Genomic DNA, 18,232 nt, shown 5'->3' with positions numbered 1-18,232 from the left:
ATTGGGAAAATCAGGTTAGTGTCAGATGGCAAGAGAGGGAATTTGTTGAATGTCTACAAGATGGCTTTTTACTCAGGGAAAAGCTATCTTAGATTAGGTGTTGTGTAATAACCTAGATCTTATTTAATGTAAATAAGAGTTTAATGTAAAGGAACCCTTAGGAAGCAGTGATCATATTATGATTGAATTCATACTGTAATTTGAGAGGGAAAAGCATAAGTCACATGTATCAGTATTGCAATGGAATGAAGCAAATTACAGAGCCTAGGTGGACTGGAGGGGAATACTTACGGGGATGATAGCAGAGCAGAGATGGCTGAAGTTTCTGGGAGTAGTTCACAAGGCACAGGATAGATATCTCCCACAGAGGAAGAAATTCTCAAATGGCAGGGGTAGACAATTGTGGCTGACAAGGGAATTGCATAAAAGCCAAGGAAAGGGCATATTAGGTAGCAAAAGTGAATGGAAGGTTGGATGATTGGGAAGCTTGTAAAGTCCAACAAAAGGCAACTAAAGAACCTATAAGAAGGGAAAAGGTGAAATACGAGGGCAGACTAGCCAAGAGTATAAAACAGGATACCAGAAGTTTTTTCAGTTATATAACGAGTAAAAGGGAGGTGAGAGTTGATATTGGACCACTGGAAAATGATGCTGGTGAGGAGACAAAGAAATGGGAGATGAGCTTGATGAGTACTTTGCAGCAATCTGCACTGTGGAAGACACTAGCAGTGTGCCAGAGGTCTATGAGTATCAGGGAGCAGGAGTGAGTGCCATTGCATTGCAAAGGAAAAAGTGCCAGGCAAACTGAAAGGTCTTAAGACGGATAAGTCACCTGGACCAGTTCGATAACATCCCAGAATCCTGAAAGAAGTTGCTGAAGAGATGGCAGATGCATTGGTTATGATTGTTCAAGAATCACTTGATCCTGGCATGGTTCTGGAGGACTGAAAGATTGTAAATGTAACTCCACTTTTTAAGAAGAGAGGACAGCAAAAGAAAGGAAATTATAGGCCAGTTAGTCTAAGCTCAGCGGTTGGTAGAACGTTGGAGTCTGATATTAAGGATGAGGTTTCGAGGTACTTGGAGACTAATGATAAAATAAATCAAAGTCAGCATGGTTTCTGTCAAGGGAAATCTTGCCTGACAAATCTGTTAGAGTTCTTCGAGGAGGTAACAACCAGGGTGGACAAAGGAGAGGCAGTAGATGTCATTTACTTGCATTTTCAGAAGGTGTTTGATATGGTGCCACACATGAGGCTGCTTAACAAGATAAATCCTATGGCGTTACAGGAAAGATGCTGGCGTGGATAGCAGTATGCCTGACAGGCAGGAAGCAGCGAGTGGGAATAAAAGGGACTTTTTCTGTTTGGTTGCCAGTGACTAGTGATGTTCCTCAGGGGTCAGTATTGGGACTGCTACTTTTCACATTGTTTGTCAATGATTTAGATAACGGAATTGATGGCTTTGTGGTAAAGTTTGTGGATGATACAAAGATAGGTGGAAGGGTAGGTAGTTTTGAAGAAGCAATGCGATTACAGCAGGACTTAGACAAATTGGAAGAATGGGAAAAAAAGTGGCAGATGGAATATAGTGTTGGGAAATGTATGATAATCCATTCTGGTAGAAGAAACAATTGTGTGGACTATTATCTAAATGGGGAGAAGGTTCAAACATCAGAGGTGCAGAGGGATTTAGGAGCCTTTGTGCAAGACTCACAGAAGGTTAATTTACAGATTGAGTCTGTGGTAAAGAAGGCAAATACAATGTTGGCATTTATTTCAAGGGGAATAGAATATAAAAGCAAGGAGATAATGCTTTATAAGACACTAGTCAGGCTGCACATGGAGTATTGTCAACAGTTTCGGGCCCCATATCTCAGAAAGGATGTGTTGTCATTGGAGAGAGTCCAGAGGAGGTTCACAAGGATGATTCTGGAAATGAAAGGGTTAACATATGAGGAATACTTGGCAGCTTTGGGCCTGTACTCACTTGAATTTAGAAGAATGCATGGGATCTCATTGAAACCTACTGAATGTTGAAGGGACTAGATAACGTGGATGTGGAGAGGATGTTTCCTCTGGTGGTGGTATCCAGAACTAGAGGGCACAGCCTCAAAATTGAGGGGTGACCCTTTAGAACAGAGGTAAGGAGGAATTTTTTTAGCCAGAGAGTAGTGAATGTGTGGAATGCTCTATCACAGACTACGGTAGAGGCCAAGTTTGCGTATATTTAAGGTGGAAGTTGATCATTTCCGATCGGTCAGGGCATCAAAGTTGTGGGCGTGCTGTGTTGGCACCAGAAGCATGGCAATGCTGGCGGTCTGCATTGTCCGTTGACGCAAATGGCATATTTCACTGTACGTGTTGATGTTTCGATGCGCATGTGAGAAATAAAACTAATCTTCAATCTTTTTTACTTGTTACACACTCTTTCTGTTTTGCTGTTACAGTAATATTGCTTTATCATTTCTCTTTCCTAACCATATATGTAGATTTGATGAGCTCTTTGCTCTGTCATTATAAGCCTTGTGTATCCTCCCAGCTCCCGTGCTTCTTCTAGAATACAACCATTTACATTTATTAAGCATATTTCATGTAAAGTATCCATTCATGGTACTTGGCTGATCCATGCCAACTCTCAGTTTAGGTTTGGTGAACAAATCAGGCATAAAACAGAAGATGTGAGAAATACACAGCAGGTCACGCAGTATCTGTGGGGAGAGAGAGAGAGTGTTAATGTTTCGGGTCTAATTCCCATCATCCGAACTGGGAAAGTGTGAAAGCGTGTAACTTTTCAGTGACAAAGAAGATGGAAAAGAGGTGGGTAGGACAATGGGAATATCTCTGATATCTCCTTATCTCTGACAGAAATAAGGAGGAATTTCTGTAACTTCTCTACGCCATTCATCTGCCTTTTCCCGGTAATCTTTGACGTCATGAATAACCAAGAACCTATCAACCTGTGCTTTAATTATAGCCATGACTTGGCATCTACAGCTGCCAGTGGCAATGAATTCCACACATTCACCACCATCTGGCTAAAGAACTTCTTCCTTGTCTCCGTTCTATTCTGAGGTTGTGCTCTCTGGTCATAGACTCTCCCACTACTGGAAACATCCTCTCCATGTTCACTCTAGGCCTTTCAATATTGGGTAGGTTTCAATGAGGTCCCCCCCTTTCTTCTGAAGTCCAGCAAGTCCAGCCCCAGAGCCATCAAATGCTCCACATACATTAACCCTTTTATTCCCAGGATCATTCTTGTAAACCTTCCCTGGACCCTCTCCGATGCCAAAGTATTCTTTCTTAGATATAGGGCCCAAAGCAGCTTCCGATATTCTGAATGTGGACTGAGTAATGCCTAATAAAGCATTAGCATTACGTTCGTGCTTGGTTGGGACTGATCATGGTTGCCTGTCAGTGGAGTCTTATTGCCAACATTGCCCTAAAATTCTGATTGTCCAGTGGAGCCATTAGAGAGCTTTGCATCTTATCCAACTGAGCCCTACCAAACCCAGTGAAAGGTAAGAAATTTTTTCCTGGGGCAAAGGGGAGGAAGCTTCTCTTCGGTCAACTTTAAACCAATTCAAATGCAGATTCCATTAATGAACTCAGTACACCCTGCACTATAAAAAGAATCTTAGCTCAATTAGTGACCATTGCAATGAAACCTTATTAAAATAACTTTTTATCACTGAGTCATGTTTTAAGATAGAACTGTACATGTTGCTGCAGCACGCGTACTCAAAAATTATTCTGATGTAAATTTCCCAAAAATATATTTTGTACATGATAATTAATTTTCATTGAGGCTGTAGTATTCAGTATTACCCGTTCAACTGCAAACATATTACATTCCTTACAACTGTTTGAGTTATATATATGGATATTGAAAATTAATTTGTAAAAATGGAGTTGTTTTGAATTTCTGTTGGTGTTATTTTAGCTCTGATAGTAACATGTTCAAAGGATTTGGTGTTAGAAGTTCAGCATCCTCACCAGTTTCTGGGAATATCCTGCGCTGTCACAGAAAAGCAACATCCATTATCAAGGACCATCACCATCCAGGCCAAGCTCTCTTTTTGCTGTTGCCATCAGGAAGGAGGTACAGGTGCCTCAGGACCACACCACGAGGTTCAGGAGCAGTTATTACCCCTCAACCATCAGGCTGCTGAACTCAAGGGATTCCCACAGTCTATGGAGTCACTTTCAACTCATTACTAAACTCCGAGACCTGCGCCTTGATACCTCCCAGTTCAACTAAATCCTTGATTTACTCACTTGCAGACTCTAGTCAGTATTAAACTGATTGCACAACCTGACTGACTCATATTCACAGGCTCTACAACTCAAGTTCTCAATTTTTTTTATTTGCATAATTTTTCTTCTTTTGCACATTGGTTGTTTGTATGTCTTTGTTATATATAGTTTTTCATAAACTTTACTGTATTTATTTTCCTGTAAATGCCTGCAAGAGAATGAATCTCAAGGTAGTATTCGTACTTTGATAAAATTTACATTGACTTTGACTTGAGTTATTGCATGACAAAACAGTTGGAAAAGAACCTTTCCTAGAGTGAAATGCGATGATGACCATCTCCAGCTTAATTTGTGTGACTCAGGAAATTTGACAGAACGTTTCCTGGTGTGAGTCTCACTTGCACGTCTCATGACCTGAGCATCTAATCACTCCGGGAGCTGCTGAGGCACCTTGACCACATTGTCCCTCGGACACCTCACCTCAATCATTCTGGGGACCACTGTGTTTGATGAGTCTGGAGGTCCAAGTAGTTGTATTACCTGCAGTCCCTCCTTCAGGCCCCCGTTCACTGATCTCACTGAACCTGCTGATATGTCACTGGCCCAAACTTTGATTATTCTTGAATACAAGCCCCAAAGATCCTGGTAGTACAGCCTGGTATGAAAACACCAATGCTCAGGAATGAAAAAAAACTGCAGAAAGTGGGTGGCACTGCTCAGTCCATCATAGGCAAAGCTCTCCCCAACACTGAGCACATCTATAAGGAGCACTACCACAAGAAAGCAGCATCCATCATCAATGGCTCTCATCAGCCATCTTCTTCCTGCTGCCATCGGGGAGGACGTACAGGAGCATAAGGTCCCACACCACCACATCCAGGAACAATTATGACCCTAATCCATCAGGCTCCTGAACTGGAATGGATAACTTCACTTGTGTCAACTCTGAACCAGTTCTACAATCTGTGGACTCACTTTCAAGGACATTACCATTCATCTTCTCAGCATTACTTTTATTTCCACATTTTGTCTTTTTTTGCACATTCAAAGTTCAAAATACTCAAAGATCAAAGTAAATTTATTATCAAAGTACATATCTGTCACCATATACAACCCTGAGATTCACTTTCTTGTGAACATTCACAATAAATAGAATGAAACACCACAGAATCAGTGAAAAACCACACGCAAGATGGCGAACAACCAGTGTGCAGAAGACAATAAACTGTGCAAATAAAAGATACAAAATAATAATAATAAACAAAAAGACAATAAATAGCAAGAACATAAGATGAAAGTGTCCTTGAAAGTGAGTCCATAGGTTGTGGGAACAGTTCAGTGTTGGGGTGAGTGAAGTTATCCCTTATGGTTCAAGAGCCTGATGATTGAGGGGTAAAAACTGTTCCTGAACCTGGTGGTTGAGACCGAAGGCTCCTGTACTTCCTTCCTGATGGCACCATTGAGAAGGAAGCGTGGCGGGGATGGTGGGAGTCCTTGAAGATGGATGCTGATTTCCTGCAACATTGCTCTTTGTAGATGTGCTCAGTGGTGGGAAGGGCTTTACCCATGATGGACTGGGCTGTATCCATTACGTGCTGTAGGCTTTTCCATTCAAGGATATTGGTGTTTCCATACCAGGCCATGATGCAACCAGTCAGTGTACTTCCACTGCATATCTATAGAAGTTTGTCAAAGTTTTAGATGATGCGCTGAATCTTTGCAAACTTCAAAGACAGTAGAGATGCTGCTGTGCTTTCTTCGTAATGCCACTTCCTGTAAGTGCTAGGCCAGGGACAGATTCTCTGAAATGATAATGCTGAGGAATTTAAAGCTGCTGACCCTCTCCACCTCTGATCTTCTGATGAGAACTGTCTCATGGACCTCCATTTTCCTCCTCCTGAAGTTAATAATCAACTCCTTGCTCTAGCTGACGTTGACTGAAAGGTTGCTGTTCATCTTTGTTTATGTATCTCTTTCTAGTAAAATTTTTTTGTATTTCTCTATTCCCTGGAAATGCCTGCAAGAAAATGAATCTCAAGATCATATATGGTAACAATCATGTATTTTGAGATAAATTTACTTTGAAGTTAAAAATAGTTATCTTCAGAGCTATGTATTGACACTGAGGATTGCTCCTCTTGTTTCCTTCTTCGTACTATGAGTAAGTAGTTTGGATCTGAAACACAGCACCCTCAACAATGCCTTGACAAACCTTCCCCCAGCACTACACTAGGAGTCGCAACCTCTGTTTTCTTGCTTGAGTCTCTGGATGGGATTGAACCAATGGTCTTCTGGCCTGGGTGCAAGGGCTGGCCCTTAAGTCACTGATTGTGTCTCAGGTCTTCAGCTAGGATGGTATCCCTGTTTACAACAAGACAATCCACCACAGAGAGCAAACTCAGTCTGCAGCCAATGACTCAATCCCATTTCAGTGAGACAGATGCAGAGACTGACTGAAGCGTCAGAGATTGTTTAATGTCTGCTGACCAACATTGTTCTAGTCGAGTTTTATAACTGAATCAGAAAGTCAAGGAAAATAACTTGTTGCGTGGGCTGTCTGGTCCTCTGAGTGACTGGGTAAATGGAACTAGCTCAGATAGGTGTCTTGGTCAGCAAGGACAAGTTGGGCCGAAGAGCCTGTATCTGTTCCTGTTTCTGTGCCTAGACCACTTAACCTCTCCTTGAGCAGCAAACCCATTATGAATTGTATAGTTCTGCAATCTTTCCATTCCCCATGGAAAATGGTTAATGTATAAGAAGCATTTGACATCTCTGGGCCTGTACTTTTAATGGACCACAGAAGGATGAGGGGAGAATCTCATTGAAACCTACCGAATACTGAAAGGCCTGGATAAAGCAGATGAGGAGAGGATGTTTCCATTATTAGGAGAGTTTCAAATGTGAGGGCACAGCCTTAGAATGAAAGGATGTCCATTTAGAACAGGGAGGGTACAGTTGCTTACTGGTTAGCATAATGCTTTTGTAACCACAGCAACTCAGGTTCAGTTCTGCTGCTGTCTGTATGGAGTTTGCATGTGAGTTTCCTCCAGGTGCTTTAGTAAACTTGAGGTAAATTGTGACTAAGTGGATTTCCTTTAGGTGCCTTGTTTTCCTATCACGTTCCAAAGACTTGCAGCTTAGCGGGTACATCGCTCACATGGGTGTAATTGGTAGGCATGGGCTCGTTGGGCCAGAAAGACTCTATATTATATCAAATTGATGTATTTCTTCAGCTGGAGGGTGGTGAACCTGTGGAATTCGTTGCCACAAGAGGGCTGTGAAGGCCAAGTTATTGGGTGAATTTAAGGCAGAGACTGATAGGTTGTTGATTGGTAAAACAATTGATAAAAGGGTTCATGGAGAGAGTGGGAGAACAGGTTGAGAAAAAAATATTGTGCACGATTGATGGCGGGACAGATTCGATGAGCCAAATGGCCTAATTTTACTCCTGTTTCATGAGAACTTATGGAATGATGTTTTACTTTGACTTGCTTGCTGATCTCCCCCTTCTCCCCATCCTTTGGTTGCAGGTCATGAAGACATACCACATGTACCACACGGAGAGCATCAGTGCCGAGAGCAAACTGAAGGAGGCCGAGAAACAGGAGGAGAGGCAGATCAGCAGGGACCCCGTCTTCAGCATGCGGTTGGAGGAGAAGCACCAGAGGCGCAGCTCGGTGAAGAAGATGGAGAAGATGAAGGAGAAGGTAGAGGAGTTGCCCCCCCCCCCCCCACCCCACCTTCCTCTGGTTGATTTCGGAGGGCTGACGACAATGTTTCCAACACAACAGACGTCCCAAAGGTCCTATTTTCCATTGTCCAATGCTGCCCCTCACGGCTGTTAATGATGGTAGTCGCACCTTAAGGCTTAGCACCTTGTGCTGTACCCTTCATTGCTGCCGGATGATGCTTCAGAATCCTTCCTTTAATACATTGGAGTAATTGGTAATCTCTGCAAGTTTAGTCAGTCTGCACAGAGCCCGAGGATTTGCCGGAAGTAATCAGTAAACACATACATGTTTTTTCTTTTTCTTTCTCTCTCTCTTTCTCTCTCTCTCTTTCTCTCTCTTTCTCTCTCCCTCCTCTCCCCCCTCTCTCCCTCTCCCCCTCCCTCTCCCCCTCCCTCTCCCTCTCCCCCTCCCTCTTCCTCTCCCCCTCCCTCTTCCCCTCCCTCTTCCCCTCCCTCTTCCCCTCCCTCTTCCCCTCCCTCTCCCCCTCCCTCTTCCCCTCCCTCTCCCCCTCCTTTTTCCCCTCCCTCTCCCCCTCCTTTTTCCCCTCCCTCTCCCCCTCCCTCTTCCCCTCCCTCTCCCTCTCCCTCTCCTTCTCCCCCCCTCTCCCCCTCCCTCTCTCTCTCCCCTTCTCTTCCACTCTGTATACTGGTTTCTCCCCCTCTCTGCCACCAGGATGTCAAGCTGAAATGTTGCTGATTTAAAAAAAAATAGCCCAAAAAGAGAGAGAACATAGTGAGGTAATGTTCATGGACCATGCAGAAATCTGAAGGAGGAGGGGAAGAAGCTGTTCCTAAAAAGTTGAGTGTGTGTCTCCAGGCTCCTGTACCTCCTCATTGATAGTAGCAATGAGAAGAAGACATGTCCTGGTTGGTTTGGGCCCTTCAAGATGAATGCTGCCTTCTTGAGGAACTACCTTTTGAAGATGCCCTCCCATCCTCCCTCACAGTTGCTACTTGACCTGCCCAGTTCCTCCAGCAGTTCACTTTTTTTGCACCTGGGTCCATCATGGTGCCTGAACATATCCAGCTCGCCATATCCTCTCCTTCTAGATTCTTCAGGAAAGCCAACCTCTTGGTTCCACTTCCTTTACCTCAACCTGCATTTTAGAGACTTGAATAGTTCTCTGCCATCTCCTTGATTGGAATACATTCTGTAGGCACTCTTGCATCACCACTAACAGCATAAAGGGACATGAGACAGGCAAAAAAATCACCGGTTTTCTGTTTTGAATTTTGTGAAGAAATGGGCCAGAATCAGAATTAGATTTACTTATCACACGTACATCAAAACATAGAGTGAAATGTGTTGGATGTCCAGGTCCTTAGATGTGTTGGTTGTCATCACACATTCTGAAGCCAGCTATGCTCGGCAGAACAACACAGAACACAGCCAAACCAGCCCATTTCCTCTCTCCCACTCTCCCTCCCTCCCATGCATACAGAAAGTCCTCCAATGTCAGGACGCGTCCCAATGGATGAAAAGCTAGCTGCAGAGGATTGTAGATTCAGACAGCTCCATCATGGGCACAGTCCCCACTTCCCCCACCATCAAGAACACATTCAAGTCAGGTGGCATCCATCTTGAAGGACCCTTGCCATCTGGCATATGCCTCTTCTTATTACTACCATCAGGGAGGAGGCGTAGGAGCCTGAAGACCCACACTCAGTGTTTTAGTAACAGCTTCTTCCCCTCTGCCATCAGATTTCTGGATGGACAATGAACCCATGTACACAAACGCACTATTTTTACTCTCTTTTTGCACAATTTTTTTTGAATATATTTCTTTTTGTAACTTAGAGTAATTTTTAAATATATTGCAGTGTATTGCTGCCAGAAAACAACTAATTAGATGACATAGGTTAGTGATAATAATCCTGGATCTAATTTTGGGTGTACTGTCCTCTAGAAAGTGCAACTTCAAGACAAGGCTCTTGATTGGGCTTGGAAACTGAGAACTACAGTCTCTGATTGCGACTGGTGAAAATGTGTGGCTCACTGTTGTATCTACAAATGCTCGTGTTTACCCTAACGTACACATCATTTATGAACTTCCTTGTTTGCCCTTTTTCTCTTGTACATCCAGCGCCAAGCCAAATACTCAGAGAACAAGCTGAAATCCATCAAAGCACGAAATGAATATCTGTTGACACTGGAGGCAAGCAACAGCTCAGTGTTCAAATATTACATCCATGACCTTTCTGATGTAATCGATGTAAGTGTGGGTACAACAGGTTGGATGTGATGTCTGTGGGCGGAACTACAAGATTAATTTGTAACCTGCACAATGAGCAGCTTTTTAACAGAAGTTAGTTCTTTGCTGAGATTTTCCTATCTTTCCAGCAAGCCTCTATTATAAGCATTCCTTTTTGTGGTACAAGATTGCATTTTACTACATTCAGTTGGCACTTTTTTAGGTCCCTTCAAAGTGAGCGTATATTTGTGCTGTAACCTTCAAGGTTTGACATGTGTGTTCAGAGGTTTCCTTCTGCACAGCAGTGTTGTACATGTCGTTACTTGGGTTACTGTCACCTTCCCATCAGCTTGAACCAGTCTGACCATTCTCCTTTGACCTCTCTCACTAGCAAGGCGTTTTCAGCCACAGAACTGCCACTCACTGGATGTTTTTGGCTTTTTGCACCATTTTCTGTAAACTCTGGAGGGTGGTGTGTGTGAAAATCCCAGAAGATCGGCAGTTTCTGAGATACTTAAACTACCCCATCTGGCACCAATGATCATTCCACAGTCAAAGTCACTTAGATCATATTTCTTCCCTGTTGTGATGTTTGGTCTGAACAACAACTGAATCTCTTGACCATGTCTGCATGCTTTTATGCATTGAGTTGCTGCCACGTGATTGGCTGATTAGATATTTGCAATAATGAGCAGGTGTACAGGTACCTAATGGAGTAGCCACTGAGTGTATAATGAACACTTTCTTTTAGGGCTGAAACATTGCATTTAACTATCTGCAAAATTCCTTCTGAATTGTTAGCAACCAGCTTCAAGCAATAGAACAGTCATGTGGTTTTAACTAATGGGAATAAATAGAACAAATCCAGATCTGTCTTTAAGCTGGTTCCAAATTGTTGATGCTCCCCATTTTTCTTTGACAGAGCAGCTATTCTGAGGAGTCACTTTACTTTGGTAATCGCCTATGTTTGTAGCAAGCACGCTGTCATCAATAGGATCTTTGTGCAGTTTTGACAAGTCTATAAAGGAAGCAATTGTGTCTTTTAGGAATAAATTCAAGCAAGTAAAAACCCGACTGGAAAAGGCCATTCAGTCTATTGAGTCAGTTCTGTTATTCATCTGATGTAGCTGATCTGTAATCTGACTCAACAGGGTCATCCTTTTCTTGTAAACACCTGACTCCTACAGTCTGAGATGAGAAAGCAAGGTTCAGACCACTTGCTCCCCCACTTTGGTGTGTTAGTGGGTAACCACTTCATGCTGGATGGCTGGGAGAAGAGCAGCAGGCTTCGGGGTAAGACCGGCTAAGAGAAGGTAGAGGAGGTAAAGGGCACTCAGTGTCAGGGGTTCCAAGAGAAATGTTTATACCAGGACTTCAGCAAAGCAAGTGGACACTTCCATAAGGGCCCGAAGGCATTGACTACCGTTGTAGCTGTATTCATATTTAATGGTTCTATTTTTAAAATCTTACTTTTAGGAACACATGCATCATTGATGATGTTCATCTTCAGGGTCTGAGGTTGAACTATTAACGGAACATTAATAAACTTGCCCAGCTTGCATGCTGTGACGTATTTGCAAGGCTATAAGGAAATGGGTTGATTTGGATATAGAACGTGGAAAAGCACAGCACACGAACAGGCCATTCAGCCCACAATGTTGTGCTGAACCAGCTAAAAAGCAAATCAAAAACACCTACACCATGTCCATATCCCTCCATCTTCCTTACATCCATGTACCTACCCAAACATCTCTCAGGCTCTGATGTATTTGCCTCTACCACCAAACAAGGTATCCGCGACTCTCTGAGTAAAAAACTTACCCCTCACATCCCCCTTCAACCTACCCCCTCTCACCTTCAATGTTATTTCGATTTTGCCTTTCAGTACTTCCCCTGACATCTTCCTTTCTGTCCAGTCCTTCCCTTACTGACCTAGGACTCCAGTTCCCAGCCCTCCCTTAAAGCTAGTTTAAACTCTCCGGAAAAGCATCAGCAAACCTCGTGGCCAGGATGTTGGTTCCTCTCCAGTTCAAGTGCAGCCCGTCCTCCTTGTACAGGACACCCCTTTCCCCAGAAAAGGTTCCAATGATCCAAGAACTTGAAACCCTGTCCCCTGCACCCTCTCTGCAGCCACTCATTCATCTGTGCTATCATCCCATTCCTACATGCACTAGCCTGTGGCACCAGAAGTAATCCGGAGATTACTACCTTGGAGGTCAGCCTCTTTCCTGATTCTATAAACTCACTGTATACGACCTCCTCTTGAGAATATCCTGCAGCCACTCTGATAAATCCTGGACCCTAGCAGCAGGGAAGCAACACACCATCCTGGTGTCTCTTTGCAGCCACAGAATCTCCTTTCTGTTCCCCTAACTATCAAGTCCTCTATAACTACTGCACTGCCTGACTTTACCCTTCCCTGTCAAGGCTCAGAGCTGGCTACAATGCCACCAGGCTGGCAGCTGCTGTTGTGATCTGATGGGTCATTCCCAAGCAGTATTCTAAGGGGGTATACTTGTTGCTGAGGAGAATGGCCACAGAGGAACCCTGCACTGACTTCTTAATCCCCTTACGTCTCCTGCTGGTCACCCATCTGCTGTCCGAAGCCTGTACTCTGGGTGTGACCACCTCTTCAATAATACCTTCAGCCTCCCGAACGATCCTGAGAACATCCAACTCCAGCTCCAGCTGCTTGACACAGTCAGTCAGGCACTGGAATTGGGTGTGCTTCCCACAGATGTAGTCATCAGGGAAACTGTCAGGTATCCCGAATTCCCACATCTGACAGGAGGAGTGTTCCATCCTGACCACTCAATACCAAAAGAGAAAAAGGCTTGCCTCTTCTTCGCTGTGCCTTCGCCTGTTCATGCTGAATCCTGTTGAGCCAAAGCCTTCGCACTCTTATCACTGGCACACTCCAACAACGGCTCCTCTCCTTGAGCCTACCATCTTTTTATTTGCAGCCAAGGTTAGGCCTCTGATGCGAACACTTTCCAAGCCTGCACAGTCCAAGAAGGCCGTCCTTGCCTGAATCTGCTCCTTCCATCCTTTCTCCTGACTTCTGTAGGTCTCTGACCCTATACAAACTCCCCTCACCTGAGATACCAAAAAAAAAAATTCCTTTGGAGAGCAACTATAGGGCCAAAGATCTGAAGGGCTTCCACCTGCCCTTGGCATTCAGTATTTCAGTAAAGGCACCTGCCCCAGAGCTACCCCTGCCCCCCATCACATTACCCCCTCCCCTAACGAAGGGGCGGGCCAGACATCAGTACTGTGTCTTAATTCCCAATCGAACATCGGCCACAACCACAGTCGCCTAAGTATTACCTATAGCAGAGGCAGTAAACGGGGGAGCGGGGGAGCAGTTCAGCAGTGTCGCAGCTGGCATAACGATTTACAGCGCCAGCAATTAAGGTTCAATTCTCACTGTTGCCTGTAAGGAGTTTCAATGTTCTCCCAGTGATCACGTGACTTTCCTCCAGATACTCTGATTTATTCCCACATTGGAAAGACGTACAGATTAGGGTTGGTAAATTGTGGGTGCCAGAGGCATGGTGATACTTACATATCCTCGGACTGTGTTGGTCATTGATGCCAGTGACACCTATCACTGTGTGTTCAGATGTTTCAGTGTACACGTGACAGATAAAGCTGATTTTATCCTATTACCTCAGTGCACATTGCCCAGCCAACACCCCCACTCCCTCCCACAACTCTCCTTGTGAGGATTTTGATACAGAGTAAGCAATGGGTCCCTCGGGGAAGGCTGAGAGACAAGCAGAGAAATTAGAAGGGGGATGGATGATAAATGTCAATGACAGTCACTGGCTGATGGATCAACTCTGCCATTACGCCATCTAATTGGGCTGTGCATAAAATATTCAGACAAGCATCAGAGGAATCTGAAATTAAGATTCATTGATCGCACCGCGGAACAATATTACGGTCATTCTTCCAAGGATCCTCTCCTCCTTCACACTAAGCTCATTCCAATTTTAAATTTGATTTAATCAGACTCAGATTTATTTATTACCTGTACATCGAAACATGGAGTGAAGTGCATTGTTTGTGTTCGGGAGCCAACACACACCCAAGGATGTGCTGGGCTGGGGATAAACCACAAGTGTCGTCACACATTCCGGTACCAACATAGCACGTCCACGATGCTCGGCAGAACAACACAGAACCCGACAAAACAGAACATACCAAGTAACAAAGCAACAACAGCAACTCCTGCCCATCCACGCACATGCTTAGTCCTCTAACCCCAGGGGAGGCTGTCTTCTTCAGCGTTCATCTTGCAGTGGTCCAGACACTGGAGCTTAGCCAAACCATCTCCTTTACTCAGGAAGTTCGGCTCAGAGGAGAGATCGGTAAATTGACCTGGGATAAAAGCTTTCAAAGATTCCTCCTGAATGGTGTCAATTGCAGGCTGACAGCTTCCATCATGTGGGGAAGAGACACTGACTAAATAGTTAGGCTTCTGTCTCACTGGTGCTTTGATTGTCTGTGAGCATATGCTTGCAAGCTCATTGCTAACAGCACAAAGTCGGTCTGTTTGGCATGGTTTATTCTTTATTTGTTTAGAGATACAGACCCTTCTTTCCAATGGGACCACCCTGCCTAACTGTATCCATGTGACCAATTAACCTATTAACCCGTACGTCTGTAGGAGGTGGATGGAAACGAGAGAACCTGAAGGAAACCTAGTGTCACTGGCACTGTAATAGCATTACACAAGCCACTGTAATAGCATTACACAAGCCACTGTAATAGCATTACACGAGCTGCTGTAATAGCATTACACGAGCTGCTGTAATAGCGTTACACGAGCCACTGTAATAGCATTACAGCGGCTCGTGTAATGCTATTACAGTGGCACCCTCGAAATCATGTCCCTGCCCAGCATTAAACTTGGGACCTTTCGCACGTGATAACAACCACAGTACAGAAACTGCAACCAAGTGTAAATTAGTTTTATCGCTTTCAACTTTGCTCCATCATTCATGACCCACTTCCTTAATGAAAGGGTTCAGGGAAGATTTACGAGAATGTTGCAAGGAGTTACAGGGAGAGTTTGGGTAGGTTTGGAATTTATTTTTTGGTACTTAAGATGTTGAGGATTGACTTTACAGTATAAAATCATGAGGGGGAGGGTGAATTGTTTTGGTGCACACGCACACAGTGTTTTTCTCAGGGAAGGGGGAACTAAAAACTAGGTTATGGTGAAAGATTTAAAAGGGACTCGAATGACAACTTCTTCACCCTGAGGATGGTGCGTATACAGAACGGGTTGCCAGAGGAAGTGGTTGAGGCAGGTACAGTAAGCAACATTTAAAGGACATTTACATAAGAAGATGGATAGGAGGTGTTTAAAGGGATGTTGGCTAAATGCGAGCTTGGTTGGCACCATGGATGGCATGGACCAGCTGTGCTGAGGGACTTGTTTTCTTCTTGTTTTATTCTGTGGCTCCACGTTACCATGAAAGTCCATGTTAAATTCCTGAAGTGACTTGTGAACAAGACTTGTTTTGCTGCTGTTGTGTTCTGTTTTGTCTGCAGAACATCACCAGCATGCTATGTTGGTACTGGAATGTGTGGCGACGCTTGTGGGCTGCCCCCAGCACATCTTTTGGTTGTGTTGGTTGTTAACACAAACAGCACATTTCACAGTGTGTACTTGTAACAAACAAATGACTCTGAATCTGAAAATGAAGTTGTACTGCAGTACTGAGGGATTTCTGCAGGCTCTTCAGCACAGTCAGTCCATGCCAACTTGATGCCCTTACAGGTCTTTAACTATTGATGCAAAGAATCAAGGTGCTGGTAGAAAGCTTGAATATTAATGTATTGTCTTTGTTTCTCTTGCTGTGCTAGTGCTGTGACCTGGGCTATCATGCTAGCTTAAACAGAGCGCTGAGGACGTTTCTCTCTGCAGAGTACAACCTGGAGACATCCAGGCACGAGGGTCTGGACATCATAGAGAACGCAGTGGACAACCTGGACCCTCGTAGTGACAAGCAGCGCTTCATGGAAATGTATAACTCGGCTTTCTGCCCACCTGTCCGATTTGACTTCCAGCCCCATATGGGAGACGAGGTTAGTCCTATGCTGTACACTGGTGTTTCTTACTTCTGAGGTGCTTCCCCTAAGTGGCGGATGGTTTGTTTCTATTCTGGTCTTGTATCATTGAGCACATCGGTAAGGAGCGCTGCCACAAGAAAGCAGCGTCCATCAACAAGGACCCCCACCATTCAGGCCTTCTCACAGCTGCCATCAGAAGTGTTAGCTTCAGGAACAGTTATCACCCTTCAACCATCAGGCTCCTGAACCAACGCGGATAATTTCACTCACCTCGACACTGAACTGATCCCACAACCTATGGACTCACTTTCAAACACTCGACAACTCGTGTTCTCAGTGATATTTATCTATTTATTTGCACAATTCATCTTCTTTGCACATCAATTGTTTGATGGTCTTGGTGCGGAGATTTTCATTAATTCTTTTGTTCTACTATGAATGCCTGCAACAAAATGAATCATGGTAGATGTAGTGAAATATACAGTACGTACTTTGATAATAAATTTAAGTTGAGCTTTCACTGAGACGTCTGATGAGGACATTATGAGAATTGCAGACTCTTCCACAGACGGGCCAGGGGGTGACGTTAATTCAGATTATCCAATCATTATCATATTGCCAAGAGTGAGCACTTACTGATCTTGACGCCAATCTTGCTAAATGTTCTTCTCCTGTGTATCATCCACATCCTTCCATTCCCTTTTTATTGAGGAGCAACGTTTCACGCAGAAGGTGGCGATTATACGGTGAGCTGCCAGAGGAAGTGTTTGAGGCAGGCACAGAAGTATCATTGAAGAAGCACTTGGATAGGTTGGTGGAGTCAGACTTTTTGATAGAGTTGTAGAGGTTTTTAGATAGACACAAAGTAATACAGCATGGATGCAGGGCAAGGCTGAAGAGGACAAAGGCTCAATGCAGGAAATTCAAACTAGCAGTGGTCGACATAATATCAGACATCCCACCTCTCCCGGAAGTTCCGGGAGTCTCCCGCATATCGATAGTGGCTCCCTGACGCCTGGAAATTATATGGAAATAGATCTTTTTGAGAGGGAGAACGAGCACCCTGATTGGTCTCTCTTCGTGCTAATATGATTTGGCGATATGAAATGATATGAGTCAGCTGCACCTTTCCTCATTCCCTGTCACGCACTGTTAAATTTTAACGCACACGAAGTCATCAGTGACCCAAGACGTGCAAAGGAATGGGTCTGTGACCCATTTGTGAATGTCCCCGGTGAATCATCCATGTCAGCGCAGGAAAAAGATCAACTCCTGGAACTTGCAAATGACGGCAGGCTGAAAAGTATGTTTGACGTAACATCAAGCAACACACATCAAAGTTGCTGGTGAACGCAGCAGGCCAGGCAGCATCTCTAGGAAGAGGTACAGTCGATGTTTCAGGCCGAGACCTTTCGTCAGGACAACAGTCCTAGAGATGCTGCCTGGCCTGCTGCGTTCACCAGCAACTTTGATGTGTGTTGCTTGAATTTCCAGCATCTGCAGAATTCCTGTTGTTTGACATAACATCTCTGCCGGCATTCTGGATCAAAGTCAAGGCTGAATATCCTGAGATAACCATGAAAGCACTGAAAACATTGCTTCCATTTCCAACATATTTCTGCGAAGCGGAGTTTTCTGCGATGAATGCAATGAAAACTAAATTGCGGAATAGACTGGACATAAGGAGCCCCCTTCGAGTATCACTGTCTCCCATCACCCCTCGATGGGACCGTGTTGTTGCAGGAAAACAAGCCCAGGGCTCCCACTGATTCAGTGACATTGGTGTGTTGCAATGATTTTATATGTTCATACGAGGAAAATATGTGCTGTGTGTTTAATATCCAAACGTTACTTAAAATGTTATGATGCTATTGACTTATAAGTGACTTATAATTCAGTGGTCCCCAACCTCCGGGCCGTGAAGAATACAGCGGTACAGTGGTAGCCAGAACGCACCCAGCACATCTTTA

The 18,232-nt window shown here is 44.2% G+C and overlaps 1 protein-coding gene across 9 annotated transcripts in view; it reads left to right on the top strand.

Moving 5' to 3' along the window:
- LOC140202821 (SLIT-ROBO Rho GTPase-activating protein 1-like) overlaps positions 1 to 18,232 on the top strand; it is a 304,990-nt gene that overhangs the window by 208,138 nt on the left and 78,620 nt on the right. For all 9 annotated transcript variants that reach the window (XR_011887194.1, XM_072268234.1, XM_072268230.1 and 6 more), the window contains exons 5-7: positions 7,787 to 7,963; positions 10,071 to 10,199; positions 16,056 to 16,277. Coding sequence is in view for 8 of the 9 variants with exons in the window: in XM_072268234.1 (XP_072124335.1) it covers positions 7,787 to 7,963; positions 10,071 to 10,199; positions 16,056 to 16,277 (528 nt within the window). In the remaining variant the exon portion in view is untranslated. The remainder of the gene's footprint in view (positions 1 to 7,786; positions 7,964 to 10,070; positions 10,200 to 16,055; positions 16,278 to 18,232) is intronic.

The sequence above is a fragment of the Mobula birostris genome, chromosome 9 (genome assembly GCF_030028105.1).
Source record: "Mobula birostris isolate sMobBir1 chromosome 9, sMobBir1.hap1, whole genome shotgun sequence".
Classification (NCBI taxonomy): Eukaryota; Metazoa; Chordata; class Chondrichthyes; order Myliobatiformes; family Myliobatidae; genus Mobula; species Mobula birostris.
The sequence above is the reverse complement of the archived record's forward strand: the minus strand, read 5'-3'. Positions and strand labels throughout refer to the sequence as shown.